General features: G+C 37.1%; 1 protein-coding gene across 1 annotated transcript in view; it reads right to left on the reverse strand.

Annotated features, from left to right (window-relative positions):
• PTH2R (parathyroid hormone 2 receptor) overlaps positions 1-20,926 on the reverse strand; it is an 83,884-nt gene that overhangs the window by 47,013 nt on the left and 15,945 nt on the right. Inside the window, exons 2-4 of the mRNA XM_047084592.1 lie at positions 12,133-12,235; positions 3,794-3,904; positions 3,564-3,685 (exon numbers count right to left, since the gene is read on the reverse strand). Of these exons, the coding sequence (XP_046940548.1) occupies positions 3,564-3,685; positions 3,794-3,904; positions 12,133-12,235 (336 nt within the window). The remainder of the gene's footprint in view (positions 1-3,563; positions 3,686-3,793; positions 3,905-12,132; positions 12,236-20,926) is intronic.

The following is a 20,926-nucleotide window of genomic DNA, read 5'->3' on the forward strand; positions in this document are numbered from 1 at the left end:
TAGCCCACTTGTGCTACCCCCAGCCTTTGGCACACGGCCTCCACACACTCAGTGAAGCCCCATGGGAAACAACTGGTTGGTGGGTGAAAGCTCACTGTGAATGTGGCTCACTTCTTGGAAATCTAAGCCCTCATGCCAACCCTTGTCTGTTAAAAGTTGGTTTAAAAGCCTGGCTCTTTTCTTTCTGTCCCCTTCGATGGTGTGGTTGTTCCTCTTCTGCTACAAACCCAGCGATAAACAGCAGTCACAGGTCTCTTATAGGAAGGGCTTTCCCACTTGCAGAATTAGGATCATTTAGAGTTCTTGGCATCCGTAGCTCATCATGAGTTATTACAAATTAACAATTTTGCATCTTATTCAATATATTCCTACATCCTACAGCTTCCTACATCCTAACTGGAAACAAAAGATTTTGCCTCTTGTTCCTTTTTAAAAATGTTTACTACATTTTATTATCAATTAATAAAATATTAAAACCTTCTATAGAAAATATTTGGATAATGTGTAAAATATAAAAGAGAGGGAAGGAAAAATCTCCTGAATTCCTACCAACCAAAAAGAAGCATTGTATTTTGTGTATTTCTTTTCATTCTATCTCTAGGAAGCATTTTCTATTGTTTTGAACATCTACATTCTTAATATACATACAACTTTATTACCTGTTTTTTTTTTTCTGTGAACTGTATAACAAAGGAACTTCCTAAGGCCACAAAGTCTTTACAAAAAACATTTATATAAGCTTATTTAACCTTCTCTGGAAGGTGCTTCACTGAAAACTTATATTCTTCAGAATATTCACTATAATAATTAGTGGTTCAATGAACATTTTGTCCATTCAATTCCCCCCAGTCCAAATCTTTATACTCGAACCTTAGACATAACATTATAAGATGAAAGGTTATGACCACTTTGAAGTGTTTTTCATATATATTGCTAAATTGCTTCCCAGAAGTTCATTTAGCCTTTAGAAATGAGATGTATTATATGGTAATTTTTAGAGTATACTACTATTTTAAGTATAATACTCTCAAAAATTTAATAACCTTATGGCTTATCATAAGAGTTCCTTCCCATCTTTTTACTAATAGTAACTGTCTCATTTTGTCAAGCCAACAATAAGGAAATTATTTAAGGAACAAAACAATAGATGTGTAAAATATCTTCATCTTATTTTCCTCAATAAAAATGTTTATTCTTAATGCACACTCTTTTGGTTTTTACTTCTTATTCCTTATACAAAAGCTCTCCTTACAACCATTAAGAATTAATACCTCATAAATAAGTAATATCACTTTGCCCTAGAGTATATCAAAACTTCAGGAGAGGGGCGCCTGGGTGGCGCAGTCGGTTAAGCGTCCGACTTCAGCCAGGTCACGATCTCGCGGTCCGTGAGTTCGAGCCCCGCGTCGGGCTCTGGGCTGATGGCTCAGAGCCTGGAGCCTGTCTCAGATTCTGTGTCTCCCTGTCTCTCTGCCCCTCCCCCGTTCATGCTCTGTCTCTCTCTGTCCCAAAAATAAATAAACGCTGAAAAAAAAAAAATCTAAAAAAAAAAAAAAAAAACTTCAGGAGATATCCAGTTTTCTTAGTAGGGGATATTTAGTTTTCTTAAGTTTTCTCAAATTATTGCTTAAAGGTTGTAAACAATAGAAAACACTCTTTATATTTTTAATTAAGGAGATAAAGTTATTTATGCTAACAAAATTCATCAAGATTTTTAGTTAATTTTTAAGCTTATTTTTTATTTATTTTGAGAGAGATAGCAATCAGGGTGGAACAGAGAGACAGGGAGACAGAATCCCAAGCAGGCTCCCCACTGTCAGTGCAGAGCACAACATGAGGCTCGAACTCACAAACATTGGAGATCACTCCTTAAGCCAAAATCAAGAGTTGGATGCTTACCTGACCGAGCCACCCAAGTGCTCCTCAGTTAATGTTTAGATCATTTTCACATGAACTAGTACATAGTTGGGTGTATTACCATCCGTGGCTACTTTGATTGTAGGAATATATAGTAATCACAAAGAGTGGTTGTAAGAGTAGAGTTCAGTGTAAATAAAACCATGATTTAACTGAATGGCCATTTAAAAGCTGTGGAAGATTTGCATCATCATTTGATGCACAAATAAATTCATCACAGTAAATACTGTTTACTTGTGTCAATGAAATTAAAATTATTTTGAAGCATTTAATATTAACTCATTGTTAGTTTTAGCTCCATAGTGGAATACATCATCTCCTCACATTGACTAATTTTATGCAGGAAGCTTGTCAACAATGAAATATAAAGCTGAAGTTCTTTCAGCAACTTACTAGAGTTCATTAAGGTGATAGCACTATGTGTCAGAAAAGAAGAAAGTTAAGAAAGGAAATCCTAGTAGTGCAAAATCAAAGACATCTTCAACTCACCGCTTCCCTTACTGCTCTCCCTACTCACCACCCCCGACTAAAAAAAAAAAAAAAATGAAGCATAAAGAAAAATGTCTAATGCTGGCAGTTTATGTATTATAGACTGTTCTCAGGTCCACCATAGAAATAATTTATACATCCATTTATCATATTCACTCCTAACATCATATGCATATACGTCAAGAATTTTACTTACGAGGGCTGAGTGATAGGAATTTAAGCATGACTTTTACAGCATATATATCACTTAAAATTGATTATCTAGAAGTTTCCAAAGTTTACATATGATTGCTATACTGTAAACAGCACTGATGAGAAATCTGGAGAACAGGATTCCACTTTAGATCCTGTCATCAGCGAGCTGGGTCAATCTAACACCCAAAGTCTCTGCTTCTGAGTTGACTCACGTGTAAAATTAAGGTGTCGTCTGGAAGACCTATAGGATGCCCTTGCTGCTCCGTAATTCTACAACTCTAATCTTTCATATACTAATGAAATCATCTACTGGCTAATCTTATGAAATGAAAAATACATCTTAAAAATACAAATCTCCTTCAGGAATATAGAGTGAAATGAGATGGAACCATTCATAGGTAACAAAACAAGTCATGAATCCTGCTGCTGACTACCTATCTCAATTTTTACACATAATATAATGTAATATAGCATAATACAATATAATATAAACATAATGTGCTATAACATAATAGACACCGACACATATTTATTAGTATATATGCCTGTATCTCAGCCAGATAACTCTAGCCTAAAGAAAATACAGAATGTTTTAGGTCCTACACCTTTCCTTAACTAGATATCTAAAAAGATTCCAAACTTACTTTTATCTTTTATAATCTTTGTGTCCCATAATAAAAAGGTTTTTACATATAGTAGTTGACAACCAAGAACTGCATAAAAGTATTATTCTGTTTTCCCTTAGGGGTTTGCAAATACAAAAATATGATTACCTTTCCCTTTTTTTTTTTAAGTTTATTTATTTTGATAGGATGGGAGGAGCAGACAGAGAGGATCCCAAGCACACTGACAGTGTGGAGCCAGACACAGGGCTCAAACTTAAAAACCGTGAGATCATGACCTGAGCCGAAATCATCAGATCCCTAACCGACTGAGCCACCCAGACACCCCAATATCATTACCTTTCCTATGCTGATATCTGGCTGCAGAAAGCGAAGGCACTCTGAATAATTAGCCCATGTTTTATTTAAACTGTACATAAAATCCCACGTCCCATTGGGGTTACAGTGTCGGAAAGCAACTCCTGTAAAGACACGAAGAAAAACATTGAGATTGCTCAGTTCCCTTGGCATCCATTAGGGGGAAAAGTACATTTCTATTCCAAATTAATCATTGCAGAAAAATTCAATACCTTTATGATTGAAGTCATAAATATAAGGAGGGCATGGGACAGCCAATATTTTCCCCACTGTTCCTCTGGGCCAACAAATGAGTCCATCCCATTCTGGGAAACAATTTCCCTCTAATAAAGGAAAAAATTAAAAAGCAAATAAACAAAAATGCAATTGGAACCAGACACTAAATGCACTCAAAATACCTGCAGCAAAATGTAAAACAAATTAGTAGTTGTGAAACTAGGTGCAAATGTCCTAAGATTCATCCACACAGCCTCCTTAAAGGTCCACTAATAAGAACATTTGGTTTGCATAAATTAAAAATATTTTAGTGATTCCAGTATATATGAGTTATAGCAATTACTATATATAAGAAACATTGGAATTCATTGTGAACAGCTTCTATAGTTGTAGCTACATTTTTTTACCCTAGATTTTAAAAAATTGATGTTAAAAAATATGATATATGAAACAGATTGAGCTTCACAGATAAGCTCCAAGATTTGGATTTGCCTTTTTACCAGTGATCCTTTTTTTTTTTTTACCAATAATTCTAGTCATTTGTTTAAGTCTAACACTCATCTTAAACAAAATTCTCACAAAATCTACTTTCTTCAAGAATCAAGTATAAAGATACAGAGTGGGGGGGCGGGGGGGGGGGGGGCGGGGAGGGGATTGAATGGACAAAATGCATCCAGAACCCAATCACTTCTCACAATCTCCACTGTCACACCCATGGTCTAAACTTGTCAAGCCATGATATTTACACAGAACAACCTAAAACTTGGAAACTCCTGGGGCACCTGCATGACTCAGTCAGTCAAGCGTCCAACTCTAGATTTTGGTTCACGTCATGATCTTACAGTTGGTGAGATCAAGTCCTATGTCAGTTTGTGCTAACAGTGTGGAGCCTACTTGGGATTCTCTCTCTCCCTCTTTCTCTGCCTCTCTTTCTCTCTCTCTCAAAATAAATAAATAAACGTAAAAAAAATGAAATGAAATTTGGAGACTCCAACTTTCTCTTTTCAGTTCTATAGTTACTCACAATACAATATAACCACACATTAGTGAAGTCAAACTGGGATCAATATTTGGGGTTTTGCTTTTAACTATTTGAATCATTTTATAACTAGGTTTTTGCATTTCCATTTTCTTTTCTTTCAGACACATGAGGAAAATGCTTGTTCTCTTTCTATTACAATTTTTTTCATAAGTAAAGCAGACAATAGTGTATATATGTGAGTGTGTGTGTGTGTGTGTGTGTTTGTGTGTGTATATACATACATACATACATATATACATCACCTAGAATTGACACTTGCTAATAGTTTACCGTATTTATTTCATCTAATTTATTTTTTGCTATGGTATTTTAATGTAAATTGCAGACAGCATAACAGCTGACTCCTAAATATTTTAATATGCATCTCAAACTTTAAGAGAATTTAAAAATTGAAATTTCTTAAATTAGCTAGTGAATTCAAAATGCCATTCTAGTTTTTTACACATAAATTGAAGAAATTTTTCATTGAAACATAAATCTGGCTTCCAGATTCGTTCTTCCTCTCCTTTCAGTTATTCACAGAACAGGCCAAAATCTTGCAAAAGGCTTCCCATCTCACTCCCAGCAGAAGCCAAGTCTTATAAAGACATTAAAGACTTATAAAGACATTATAAATGTGTGAAAGCCCCTCAAGATCCCACTATTTATTTATCTTAGCTAAAGTCCTCCTGCTCTCCTCTCAGTTCAATTCCCCCATGGCCTCAACACTTAGCACCCTCCATCCTACAGACTTTTACTCACATTGTTACTTCTGAGTAAACTTTCCCCATTTAGAATTACATTCAAAACACTCCTTATCCCCTTTCCTGCTATATTTTTGCCTGAGCTGTCATTGCTTTCCAATATGAAGTGTTATTTTATTTATTTTTTTTAATTTTTTTTTCAACGTTTATTTATTTTTGGGACAGAGAGAGACAGAGCATGAACGGGGGAGGGGCAGAGAGAGAGGGAGACACAGAATCGGAAACAGGCTCCAGGCTCCGAGCCATCAGCCCAGAGCCTGACGCGGGGCTCAAACTCACGGACTGCGAGATCGTGACCTGGCTGAAGTCGGACGCTTAACCGACTGCGCCACCCAGGCGCCCCTGAAGTGTTATTTTAGTATTGGTTTCTGAAACCACAGGGACCCTGAAGGTGGGGAATTCTGTTTTATTCCACGCATTAGCCACCCAGCACTTGACATGGACTTGATAAAGTCAGTCAGTGCCAACACTGTGTTCTTCAGGACTCCTCTCCATTACTTGTGTGGAAACTTCCAAGAAGAGAACATATCCTCCATTTCAAAATAAGAGTACTTTTAATGAGTGCTGTATTCATTTTTCTATTGCTACCAAAATAAATTACCACAAGCGTAATGGCTTCAAATAACCCAAACTTACTATCTCATTATTTCTTGAAGTCAGAAGCCCAGTGAGTTCAACTAGGACTGAGCTCCCCCTTTCCTTGCTGGCTATCAGCTTCTAGCAGCGACTTGCATTCCTTGGTCATGACCCCTTCCTCCATCTTCAAAGTCAGGAGGCAGGTCAAACTCTTCTCACATTTCAAGTGTCTCCTCCACTCTCCTTTTCCCTTACTTATTTGCCCACCTTCTCCTGCCACTTTGAAGAAGCCATGAGATTACATTGAGCCCACCCAGATAATCCAGGATAATCTCCCTATTTTTAAGGCCCGTAACCATAATCCCACCTGCAATGCCCCTGTGCCATGTAACATAGCACACACAGGCATAACACCAGATATTAGGGTATGGACATCTTTGGGTACCCTTATTCTGCTACTACAGGTACTATCCATTATAACTCTCTCAATTTTTCAGTTACCAGTTGCACTAACTGTAGCTGAGGAATTTTGTTCTAGCTAATGTTCATGATGTCAACTTGTTTGTTCAGTTTTGAATAGTCATGCAAACAGTGATCTGTACAGAAAAGAATCCAGCATAAACCTGAAATTATCTTCTTAGTGTCCTCCATATCACATGGAAACAAATGACTTGATTTGCTTTGGGGACCGCTGAAGCAAGAAGAAAAAGAAAATGTCTTCCCTCGCCCACACTGTTCCTATAAAAGAGAACGTTTTCTTGGAAACAGCCTCACTTTGCTCACATAATAAAAGCCTGGCCTTTACATGTCACAAGCAACCCAGGAACCCATCACACTGGCTCCTGCTTCTGGTGCACAGCTTCACCGGCTTCTTTCTACCATTACCTGCATTTTGTTTTCCTTTCTTGTGTAAGCAGAGTGCAATGAATCAGTCTGTTTCATCAACTTTACCCTAAGCACTCTTCTGTATTTTGATAACATTCCACATGGCTTCCCATCCATTCACTTTGTCTTTAACGAGTCATGCATCCTTATTTATCTGGGCTGTCCGATCCTTTACTGGATATCTATTGTGCAATCTACATAAATTGGACGTGGACAAACATTTCTTGTGCATTCCTGTGTTCTGGTAACAAGTTGTCCCTATAAAATGTATGCTGCAATGTCATTTGATATTTTCTGGCAAGAGTTAGTCACATGATGGAATAAGGTCTTACTATAAGTTTAAAATCCAATGACCAGTTTATTCTATAATTATGTAGTTTTTAAACTGCTATGGAGCCAAATCTGCTGACATTTTCTTCATGCTCTAAAGGGGACACTTTTCTAGTTCCCTGCAAGATACTACCCGACACACATACACACATACCCCCCAAAATTCAGAAAACCAACATTCCCCAAAAATAATGTTTCTGTAGATTGTGTTCATCTCTCTGGTGGCCCTTTGACAAAGACAATAATAAATATTCACAAAGGTTGAAAGGATTGGGGAAGCCATGACCTCACAAAGATAATACAGAGAGATCTTAATTAACATCTCCTCTTTGATCATCATTTCACATTTCATGTGAGTAAATACTTTCATTAGTTAGCAAGAAACTAATTAATTGCCTGATGACTCACTTTACAAATTACACCATTAATTACATTCCTCGTAATCTTTTCTGTATGCCAGGACAAACTACTTATTAGTGAAGCTCCTCAAACTGTGATATTTACACAGAACAATCTAAAATTTGGAGACTCCAACTTTGTCTCTTTTCAGTTCTACAGTTACCCATAACACAATATAACCCCACATTTGTGAAATCGAACCAGGACCATTAATATTTTGAGTTTTGTTTTTAACTACTTGAATCGTTTTATAACTAGGTATTTGCATTTACTTTTCCTTTTCTTTCATAGACATGGGAAAATGTTTCCTTTTATTACAAAATTTTTTTCATAAATAAAACAGGGACTATTGCACATATATACATTACCTAGAACTGACCTGTTAATATTTTACCATATTTATTTCATCGAATTTATTTTTTGCTGTGGGCTTTTTAAAGTAAATTGCAGACAGCATAACACCTCACTCCTAAATATTTTGATATGCATCTCTCAACTTTAAGAGAATTTAAAAATGGAAATTTCTTAAATTAGCCAGTGAATTCAAAATGTCATTCTAGTTTTTTACACACAAATTGAAGAAATTTTGAGTCAATTTATATATAATTACACATAATTTTTCACTGAAAAGTAAATCAAAGTTTGACCAGATTTAATTCTATCCTATTTGTATGGGAAAAGGTCTCAAAGAAAGGATCTTTTCTCTTCTGATATTTATTCATCTACATGTTTCACATGATTCACACCTTCAGAAATTTTAGATGTTACATAAGTTTATATCCAGATCATTTATTCTTTTTATGTGTCACTCACGTGATATGTCACCAATTCATACTTGCTTGCCTTTGCCCATCCTATTCCCTCTGCCAGGAATGTCCTTTTACTCTCCTCTACACATCTAATTCCTGCTCCTTTACTCTTAAAATGAGATGATTATTCCTCCAGGAAGCCTCCTCCATTCATCCCCAATCAATTAAGATACTTTTTCACTGGTTCTGTAGTTAGGATGCTTCTGTTGTTAAACTCACACACCATACTGAAAGATGTCTACCTCCCTTACTAGATCATCATCTCATGGGGCAAGGACATCATCATGGGGAAGGACAGAAACAATTCATTGTTTCCAGTGCTTACTACAGAAGCAATACACGGTAAGCACATAATATATTTCTTGAACTCTTAAAGGGACACTGAAGATAACAATGTTGGACTAGCTAGTCTCCATCTTCCAGCTCAAAATTTCATGAGACTCCATAGAAAATAGCTCATTTAGCCTTGATAGATAATAATCCTTATAAATCCCTTTATGGTGATGTCACTTCTTGTTAGTAGCCCCACATGTTTGAGATATCAGAATCAGTGTTCTTCACAGGTGGCATGAATAAATCTCTTTTCTGACACTTTTAGTGTCAGAGAGCTCCTTTCTAGTACAAGGCAACTACAAAGACTGGATTAATGCAAAAACTTGCTTTCTTAAAACACAGTTTTGCTAGCTATAAATGAATGGAATAAGGGGCACCTAGGTGGCTCAGTCGGTTAAGCATCCAATTTCAGCTCAGGTCATGATCTCACGGTTTGTGGGTTCGAGCCCTGCGTCCGGGTCTGTGCTGTCAGCTCAGAGCCTGCTTTGGATTCTGTGTCTCCCTCTCTCTCTGTCCCTCCCCCACTTGCAGTCTGCCTCTCTCTGTCTCTCAAAAATAAATAAATGTCAAAAAAATTTATAAATGAATGGAATAACACTGAGGCTAGAAATTATTCCATAGGCTCAGCAGGCATTGCATTTGGGGCTTTACCCTGGAGGCCTCTACTGATTTGCTGGCTTACAGCTTGGATTATGATTGTGTTCAGGTAACAAAAGATGAGCCTGAAGCCTGATGTAGTCAAAAAATTGAACAGAAAACCCCTGTATAACAGGATCCCCCCCAAAAAAATGACCCCTTTAGTGAAGGAACAAGAAACAAAGCTTTCCTTCAGAAAGAGATTGGCTTGTTTCACTCCTGGCTCCATTTAGAATTCGAATAGAAAACTATTATAATAATTTAAAAAAATGAATAGAAAACTATAGAAAAAAATCTTTGAAAATTTCTAACCACAAGCTCACACTCATGTGTAGCCTAAATATATTTTAAAATAGACATAGGTAGGTCAATAGGCACCTCACAGAAGCAGACAGAAATTGTCTCTGGAAAAATGTGCTTTAAATGAGGACCTCATGAGTTCTTTATCATAAATCATTGGACACACAGGAAATAAAGCCACCATGTATGATAATATGCATTGACAAGCAAAGTCTATGGATATTAGAATTATCAAATGCAGAATATAAAATATGTTTAAGAAAAAAGAATAAGTTGAAAAGATATTGAAGATAAAAAGACTATCAAAATTAAATATGAAGATTCTAGAATGTGAAAAATGGATAATCAAAATTAACTTAGTAGATGGATTAAACAGCCATTAGACAAAGTTGAACAAAGAGTCAGCACACTGGAAAACATATCTGAAGAAATTCCCAAAATAGCAGTAGAGAAACAAAGAAAAGGTAAATACATAAGACATGAAGACACAAAGAGTAGCATAAGAAGGTCCTACATTTGTCTAAATAAAGTTCCAGATGGACACAATAGGAGAACGGGGGAAAACAAAGTTTCAAAGACAAAATAGCAAAATATTCCCACCACTGAATAAAGACACAGACCCTCAGACGCTAGAAATCAAATCAATCCACAGGTAGATACAGAATAAAACTGTAGAACATCAAAGTCAAATAGAAGCTCTTAAAAGGAGCCGGAGAGGAAAAACTAACCATCATCAAAGACCAAAAACTGATTTGTCACCAATAACAGTGGAAGCTAGGGGGAAAATGAAATAGTATTCAGGTGCTAAAAGTAAATAATTCCCAACCAAGGGTCACATGTGCAGAAAAAGTGTATCTTTGAAGATTGAGACTGAAATAAACACCTTTTCAGCCAAACAAAAACTGAGAGCATTTGCTGCAAGTAAGTTCTAATAGAAAGAAATTTTGCAAGACATATTTCAGCTTGAACAAAAATTATAATATACAATTAATATAAAATCATATTACTTTATTAACATAAGATAATATGACAATACGGGGCGCCTGGGTGGCTCAGTCAGTTAAGCAGCCGACTTCAGCTCAGGTCATGATCTCACAGTCTGGGAGTCTGAGTCCCGCATCAGGATTTGTGCCGACAGCTCAGAGCCTGGAGCCTGCTTCAGATTCTGTGTCTCCCTCTTTCTCTGCCCCTCCCCCATTCACACTCTGTCTCTCTCTCAAAAATAAAATAAAAACATAAAAAAAGTTTTAAAAATTATATGACAATAGCATACAATTTGGAAGCAATTAAAGTATTTCAAATTGCTTATATTATTCAATCAGGAGAAGTTATTGATAAACTTTAAACTTTCTTAAATATTTGGAGACTAGAATGAAGTAGATCAAACCAGATATTTCACTATAGGGCATAGCTTTAAAGATATTACCTGCTGCATTCAGAATGTTGGGAATTTAGGGAAGCTCAGTAAACTGCAGCTCCCTTTATTAAAAAAAAAAAAAGACTCTTTAAATATATTCAACTATTAAGGCAAGGCATTTTCCCATATAAAACATTATAGTTTTCCCACTCCTCCAAATATTCCAATAAACAGCTTTTCTCAATGGCCCCAGTGCAAACTATGAGTGACCACCAGGCTGTGAGGACCACCACGAGCCATAGTTCCTGTACAGCTCCAACAGTAGAGCAATCCAAGAGCGTCAAAGCCACCGCAAGCTCACCTGTAGTGTTGTAGTTCTGTTTTTTCAGTTTCCCACTTGAATTTGGAACTAATTGAGAAATTGCATAAAGAGTCAGGCAGATGGAAATTAAATAATCACCTTATCAAGGAGAAAATGTTTTTTGAGAACAGGGCCTAGGTACATATAAAAGGGCCTGCTTGTTTGTTCTTCTGATCTTTATATGTACTACCTAAAACTGCAAGCAATACCCACCAGAACAGAGCCTGCCCCTCCAAGCTTACTAGCTGGTTAAGGGCAGACCAGCGAGCACACTCTCTGCAGGCAAACAGATCCCAAAGAGAGGCCTGAGAAAGAAACCGATGTGCACATGCTCAGAGGCTATTCTGAAATTCAGAAACCAGGCAAGTCACTCTGTCCATTGGAAGGGAAGAGCTTGGAGTGAAGGAGATGAGAAAAACACAATTCTGCTACCATGCCCTTCCACATAGAAACATGCAATGAGTGATGAGGAACTCCCTACTACCAACTCCAAAGGGGAATTTGAAGTCTTTGGGAGGACTGAGGTAGGGACACAAGGAGACACGATGTTTTCAGCACCTTTACCTCCTCCCTGGGGCTGAGCTGTGATGTTGAGCTCACATTGTACTTTAGCTTTCAGGACAAGGACAATCTGCTCCTCCATGGTAATGGTGCCACCAGAATCCAGCTGTAGAAATGAACAAAATACAAACAGAACAATATTTCCATTATATTTTTTAAGCCATGATATAACCTTTCATTATATACTGATACAGTTGAAAATTAAAGTTTTGATAGCCAGCTATCTGAAATAGTCTTTTATCTGAGTCAAACTTTCTACAAGATATCTTTCATCAGATACATTGATACCGATTCCCACCCTGAAACATGCTTCTAACCTACAGCAAGTGAATAATAAATTCTTCTTGGATGAGTTCATCTAGATTTGGCTTTAGCACCACCAGTAATGGAGAGGAAATTCTACTATTGGAAAACCTTATTTCAATGAAATATATTTTAAATATGACCAAATATTCATAATTGTTTGTTCAGATTCTATTGCTTGGACAACCTGAATCTGATGCATATATAAAATGTAGATCTTTATGCTGCACATCAGACTCAGTGAGTCAGAATTTATTTCTGGAGGTGGTGGACTGGTAATCCTTGTGTTTCCCAGGGACACTGTGGTTCTTGCACTAACTTTAATGGGTTTGACAACCAACATACTTGAAGGTACAAGATAATGGTGAAGATCATTCTATTAGTCAAGTTTCAATCAGAGAAGCAGAACTATAAGAGATTAGGATTTATAGAGAAATAGAAGTAAAGATAGAATAGAATAAGTAAGTACTTGTTACAAGGATTTGACTAAACAGTTGTGGGAGGTGACTAAATAGTTTCTAGAAGGCCTTTTTTTTTTTTTTTTTTTTTTTTTTTTGGTCTGATGCTGGAGCTAGAAATCTGCAGGTCAGGCAGTTAAAAAGAGATGAATATAAAGAGAGGGAGAGAGTAGGAAGAACTTGGAACCATGAGGACACAGTAGAATGCACGTGAGTTCTCGGGGCCTCCAGCCTTCATGTTGTAGGTGTCCCACAGAAACTGGCATTCTTTATCATGGACCTAAACACACTTAGCCCAGGAATCAGAGAAGTTAAAGAAGAAGCCAGGAAAATATGAATCTGCTGCAGGCCTGGCTGCTATCCCCCACAATGAGATGAGCCAATAGAGAGCCAACAATGCGTGTGAGATACAAAAGCACCTGCCTTGACCATCTGAGTGTAAAAAACAAAATGGCTGCTGCCTCACTTCTGCCTTCCAACACTCATGAAAGCATGTCTTGTGTGTCACCCTAACCAGAAACATAAAGGGAATGGGGATTCTGGGAAATGCAGTTTAAACAGCTAAGCTGACACATTACAAAGCCACCAAAATCTACCTCTGTCAACTTGGCACCCACACATATCTCTTTAAACCACAATTAATTTCCAGAAAACTCAATAACAAAGTCACGCTCCATCTAACATGATACAATTCGTTTGGTACTGAGAGTGATTCCAAAAGAACAGAATTTTTTTTTTTAATTTTTTTTTTCAACGTTTATTTATTTTTTTTGGGACAGAGAGAGACAGAGCATGAATGGGGGAGGGGCAGAGAGAGAGGGAGACACAGAATCGGAAACAGGCTCCAGGCTCTGAGCCATCAGCCCAGAGCCCGACGCGGGGCTCGAACTCACGGACCGCGAGATCGTGACCTGGCTGAAGTCGGACGCTTAACCGACTGCGCCACCCAGGCGCCCCCAAAAGAACAGAATTTAAGGAGCAAAAAAATCTGTATTTGTCGTCTCTAGCTATATAACAAATTGACCCAAAACTCTGTGGCTTACAACAAGCATTAATTATCTCACAGCTTGGGATAAGCTTAGCTAGGTGGTTTTGGACTCAGTCTCTTATGAGGTTTCAGCCAAGACTTCAGCTACAGATGTGGTTACCTAGACTTGATTGGGACTAGAGGATCCACTGCCAAGGTGGTCCACTCACACAGGTATTGGCAGAGGGCTTAAGTTTCTCAAAGGCTGAGAGGAAACATTAGTTCTTCACCCTACAGTTCTCTATGGGTGCTTAAGTGTCTTTACAACATGACAATTGGCTCCCATCAGATGAGTGAGTCCAGAGAGAAAGCAAGGAGAAAGCCACAATGCCTTTTATGATCTACTCTCAGATGTCACTCATGGTCATTCCCATCATATTCCATTAGCTAAAAAGCAAGCCACTAAGTCTCACTCAAGGGGAGAGGAATTAATCTGTACCTTTTAAAGGGAGGTGTCAAAAAATTTATAAATGTATCTGTAGTCAACTGCAATTTTCTGCAGGTGCTCATCTATTTTCCAGAATGAGAATACTGAGTATTGTGGTTTTTGTAGATTTATTAACAATAGTAGGGTCCAGAACTTTGCATTTCTGTTTTCTCCTAGGGGCTTAGAGATTTTATTTATTTATTTATTTATTTATTTATTTATTTACTTACTTACTTAATTCAAGTTAATTAACATGCAGTGTAGTATTGGCTTCCAGAGTAGAACCCAGAAGTGATTCTTCATTTACATATGACACCCAGGGCTCATCCCAACAAGTGTCCTCCTTAATGCCCATCACCTATTTAACCCATCTCCCCCCCCTCCCCGACCTTCCCCCTCAAGCAACCCTCAGATTGTTCTCTGTCTTTAAGAGTCTGTTATTGGGGCGCCTGGGTGGCGCAGTCGGTTAAGCATCCGACTTCAGCCAGGTCACGATCTCGCGGTCCGTGAGTTCGAGCCCCACGTCGGGCTCTGGGCCGATGGCTCAGAGCCTGGAGCCTGCTTCCGATTCTGTGTCTCCCTCTCTCTCTGCCCCTCCCCCGTTCATGCTCTGTCTCTCTCTGTCCCAAAAAAAATAAGTAAACGTTAAAAAAAAAAAAAAAAGAGTCTGTTATGGTTTGCCTCCCTCTCTGTTTTTACCTTATTTTTCCTTCTCTTCCCCTGTGTTCATCTGTTTTATTTCTTAAATTCCACATATGAGTGAAATCATATGCTATTTGTCTTTGTCTGACCGACTTACTTCACTTAGCATAATACACTCTAGTTCCATTCACATTGTTGCCAATGGCAAGATTTCATTCTTTTGGATCTCCAAGTAGTACTCCATTGTGTATGTGTGTGTGTATATATATGTGTGTGTGTGTGTGTATATATATATATATATATATATATATATATACACCACATCTCCTTTATCCATTCATCTTAAATCAAATGAGATGAAAAACCTATCAATTTACCTAGGTGACAAACTCCCAATAACACAATCCTTTGTAAACCTCGAATCTTTAATTTTTGGTTGTAAATACTTACTCTCTAGAATCATTCCTTTAAGGAAATAAGGAAAACAAACCTTTTTATGTTTTGCAATAAGACATTAGGGACTGAACATTAGAAATGGATGTTTGTATTAGGCATAAAAACACCTAGAGATTACTAATAATTATGATTTTAAATAACATATAAAATGATACACTGGCAGGTTAACTTGAAATGGGAAAGACAGAAAATATCTATCGTAAGAACTCATATCAGCATCAAAAATAAGTCTTATTTCTGAAAACTATGAGTTTATTATTTCCTAACATATTTACAATACAGAGTTGCTCAGTGAATAGTCTGGAATATAGTTTTAGAGATTTCTGGATAATATTCATAGTTCAATTCTCATATTTATTTTAATAATACTTATGAAATGAGAGAACAAGCACAAACTGATTTTTTTGGATTGGAATACATACCATAATGTAGTTATCAAGCAAACACAATACAGATTCTGAGTTAAAAGTAGCTACACTAAAAGTGAGCCATAAAAATCTCATGTACCCAAAAGGGAGAATGAAATGGAAGCCGATGAGTCATCTAAGTGAGCATGGTAGGAAAATTAACTTCTTCCCATTCATTCCCCAGAAACAGCCAGGCACCATTCACATTTTGTTTTGCTTTATTTTTTGGCTGGGTTGTTTGTTTTTTTTTCCAATTCAATAGTTATTTTCTTGTACCTCAATCCTAGAAAACACTGGGTAAGCTGTGCCCAACATTCAGAACTAAAAATTTGATTCAGAGAAATTTGACTTCAGTTATCAAACATGAACATTGCAAATCACCCCTTGTAAATTTTTATTTGAACAAATATGGCTTTTGTTTTCTTTTGTGCAGACTTAGCCTTTTTATTGGGATCATCTTTTCAGGAACATAAGCATCATATAAGCTTTAGCTTCTACAGATATTTTACTCTACACATGTGGCCAATTTAACCAGGAGCAAGTTTGAGTAGAATGTGCTAATTCATGAACTTTTAAATTGCTCTTTAGTCATTCCAACTGAGGATAAGGAAATGTTTAACATCTTTTATGACTTTCTCTGCCTCCTTAGTTACAGTTACAAGTGTTCTTCACCATAGAGAGACAGTAAAATCATAGTGTACTTAAAACAGAAGAGGAGTTTTGATGTTCAATGCCTATTGCTCCAAAAGGAACGACTGCATCCAAAACAAAATGGCACATTTAGTAAAAACAAGATGTTAGTAATTTTTCCTGGGCAAGTGACCATTTACAATGTGAAAGAAAACGATGTATTTTACCGAAGTACTTAACGTTCTTGTTACAGATACTGACTGGTTAAAGTCAGAATATGCAAATCTTCATAATTTCAATATTCACATTTATTCCATTTTTAAGTAAACATGCACCCATAAATTAGATGTTTTTGAAAAGAAGCATTCTGGAACTTCTACTTCTGGCATGATGGGGTAGATATACTTTTCTCTATTTCTTTCAGTAAGTACAACTAAAAACCCTAGACATTATACATAAAATGAACATAAGATAAAATTCTGAAATGTGAAGAGCAGAAGGCAGACCAGCTAGGGACCTCAGATCCCAAAGAACAATACAGTGGTGAATTCTCTGGGTTTTCTTTTTGCCTCATGTATTTGGGACTTGGAGGTGAGAAGCTGGTAACTCAGAAACACCAAGAGACACTGACCAAAAAAAAAAAAAAAAAAGGCCTCCAGAAAACCTTGCTCTCTATAGCCAAGAAGGAAAGGAGGAGCCTGATGAGACAGAAAACTCTCACACAATAATAGCCCAATCTAAGCCAAACACCACAGGAGAAAAGCTGCAGTTTTATCCTGACACCTCAAAGGCCAAGTGGAGCGCCTAGTCTTCTACCCTTGGCGGGCTGTAGGAAGTGACCCTACACTCTCTCCAGAGATAGTTTCAGAGCAAAGTAGAGAGCCAGGACATTCACCCACACTGCTCTGTGACAAGTGCCTTCGCCTTTCCAGTGTTACTGGGGAGTCTGGACTTCCACCCCCTGCTGGCAGTAACAAGGTATCCCTCCATCCGCCCTCTGGGGTGCTGTCAGGAAAGACTGAGTAGCGAGTAGCAAGTAAGTCAGCCTGCAATGAGGCCACCCCATTGTGGTGTCAGTGGAGACCACATGGGGCCTACAACTCCCATCCCCACCCATCAGTAACAAGGAGCCCCATCTTAGGTGCCAACAGCAGCTGGCTGGGGAACCTGAACTTCTATTGACACCCTCATTTCCCCAACTATATTAATACCAGATAAAGTATACTTCAGAGAAAACAAACTTACCAGAGACCAAGAGGGACATTGTATGAAGACAAAAGTGTCATTCCACCAAGAAAACACACCTATCGTAAAAGGGCATGCATCAAAAAAAAAAAAAAAAGTGAAGCCAAAATTGATAGAATTGAAAGAGGAAATAGACAAATCCACACTTACAGTTTAAAATTTCAATACTCCTTTCTCCATTGATAGAACAACTAGACAGAAAAGCAACAAAGAGATAAAAGAACTCAACAAGACCACCAACCAAGAGATCTAATAGACATTTATAGAACACTTCACTCAACAAGGCAGAATACACATTCTTTCCAAGTGTTCACAGAATATATATCAAGGCAGACCACATCCCTGGCCATAAAACAGATCTCAACAAGTTTAGAAGAACTGAAATCATACAGAGTATGTTCTCAGACCACAATGGGATCAAACTAGAAATCAAAAACAGAAAATAACAGGAAAATCTCCAAACACTTGGAAACTAAACAACACACTTCTAAATAATCCATGGGTCAAAAAGGAAGGCTCAAGGGAAATCAAAACAATACACTGAACTAAATGAAAATGAAAACACAAAATATCCAAATGCATAAGGCATAGCTAAAGCAACGCTGAGAGAAATTTACAGCACTAAATACCTACACTGCAAAAGAAGAAAAGTCTCATATCAATAACAGAATGTTCCACCCCAATCATCTGGAAAAAGGAGAGCAAACTAACAATAAAACAAGTAGAAAAAAAGACATAATACAGATAAAAACAGAAATCAATAAAATTAAAACAAACAAAAAAAAACACAGTAGAGAATGTCAATGAAACAAAGAGCTATGTCTTTGAAAAGATGATAAAATTGACAAACTTCTAGCAAGCGGACAAAGAAAAAAAGAGAGCGGACACAAAGTGAATTATAGAAATGGAGAAAAGATTAGTGGTTGCCCCAGGGCTGAGGAGAAGGAGATGTGAGGGAGGCTACAGAATGGCAACAAAGGCAATTCTTTTGGAGATGGAATATATCTGTATCTTGACTGGATCAATGTCAATATGCTGGTTGTGATATTGTACTATAGTTTTGTAAGATGTTACCACTGGGAGAAATTGAGTAGAGGGTACAGGGTTCTCTCTGTATTATTTCTTATAAATGCATATGAATCTACAATTATCTCAATAAGTTAATATTTTAAAAAAGAATCCACCTAACTTGAAAAAACACAATATAATATTTTAAAATATTACCTCATTCTAGTAAATGAAGATTTGCCACAAGGTGGTTGCAAAAAACAAAGGTAAATAAGACCTGTTAAAATATGATGATTTTATAATTTTGCAAAAATATCTCCTTTATAAAATGAAGTTTCCTTAATGTATATAATGCCTTCTTAGGAAGCTATTGTAATATTTATATACCAAATCTGACTCTAAGTCAGAAAGGATTGAAAGAATGTTTAAAGAGAATGAATTTCTTTAGACATTCTACTTTCCATACTCCAAAAGGAAGGTGAGCTTGTCTATAATAAAAAAATTTGTTTGGAATTCAGGACTTGTCATATAGTCTAGTTTCCTGGGCCAAATAATAAATCAGTTTTATTAACTTTCTACTCCATGTTTTCACACAGGCCTCAAAAGAGTTCATATAGACCCATTAATATTTTATTTTATTTTCTTAAATACTGATTTCACTCTCAGGAGTGTGTGTCCCTGAGAGCAGGCAAAGTTTTTATTTTGTGAAGTGAGATGGAGAATGAAACATGTTTTTAATTATTTAGAATTTATTGTCTGTAATATTGGGTTCTAACAAAGAAAAGGAATCTGTTATAATAAATGATAGCTTTGAACCATCCACCTTTAATTAAAACACCAACTATGAAAGTGTTTCCCCATTTGTCCTTTTTTTAATTCAAAGTAAAACAAGTTATATGGATAAAATACACAGAATAAACACACACACACACACACACACACACCACAAGCGTCCAGACTTCTCAAGATTTTTGTTTGTTTATTTATTTCAAGAGAGAGAGAATGAGAGTGAGCATAAGTGGGGGAGGGTCAGAGACAGAGAGGGAGAGAGAGAGAATCCCAAGCAGTCTCCACCCCATCAGCACAGAGCCCAGCACCGGGCTGGATCTCACACCATGAGATCATGACCTGAGCCAAGATCAAGAGTCAGACGCTTTGTTGACCGAGCCACCCAGTCACCCTTCAAGATTTTTAATCCTTTCACAAACTGACCTCTAACTCAGACCTAATCCAAAGTCCAGTCCATTTTTCACATTAGGCAATAAACCATAAAACTTCCCATGACTCTGTTCATGCAGGAAACAAACTGAAAGCAGTTTAAGAATATAATGTATCCAGGGACACCTGGGGGCTCAGTCAGTTGAGTGTCTGACTCTTGATCTTGGCTCAGGTCATGATCTCACAGTTCATAGGATGGAGCCCCACATCGGGCTTTGCGCTGACAGCAAGTATCCTGCTTAGGATTCTCTCTCTCTCTCTCTCTCTCTCCGTCCCTCCCCCACTCTCTCATGCTCTCTCTCTCTCAAAATAAATAAACATTAAAAAAGAATATAATGTATCTATCTGTGATGTGGCTCAAAATCAGTTAAGATGGCAGCACTAGAAATGTGATCACACAGAACTGTCATTTTTCACACCTGTCATTCACCCTTTCTCTTTCATTTTAACCACATGAATTTATTAGGTATTTGTAGAGTCCAATTACTACTTAGAAAAAGCAATGTTAATTTCTTAAGTAATTTCATGATGATAGAGGTAAAGAACAGATCAGCCATTGCTAGGTATTGGGGGAGGGAGGGACAAGGGAAGAGAAGGAAGAGGTTGTGGCCATAGAAGGAGAGCAGGAGGGATTCCTGCGTTGAAACTGTTCTGTATTTTAACTGTGGTGGTAAGTCTCATGTATCTGCTTATGTGTGATAAAACTACATAAAACTGCCCCCCACACGCACATGCCCAATGAATATATACAAAACCAGTGACATCTGAATTAAAGAGGCAGATTCCATCAATATCAATTTCCTGCTTGGGTTATTGTACTATAGTTATGAAAGATGTCACCACTGGGAGAAATTGGGTGAAAGGTATATAGTATCCCTGTATTATTTCTTACACTGCATGTGAATCTACAATTTTCTCAAAATAGCTTTTTAATTCATATAATAGTTTTTAGTGAATTGTATTTAGTTTATTAATG

The sequence above is a fragment of the Lynx rufus genome, unplaced genomic scaffold (genome assembly GCF_022079265.1).
Source record: "Lynx rufus isolate CCGP_SWC_20201006 ecotype Redwood Valley unplaced genomic scaffold, mLynRuf1.p SCAF_2, whole genome shotgun sequence".
In the NCBI taxonomy this organism is placed as follows: domain Eukaryota; kingdom Metazoa; phylum Chordata; class Mammalia; order Carnivora; family Felidae; genus Lynx; species Lynx rufus.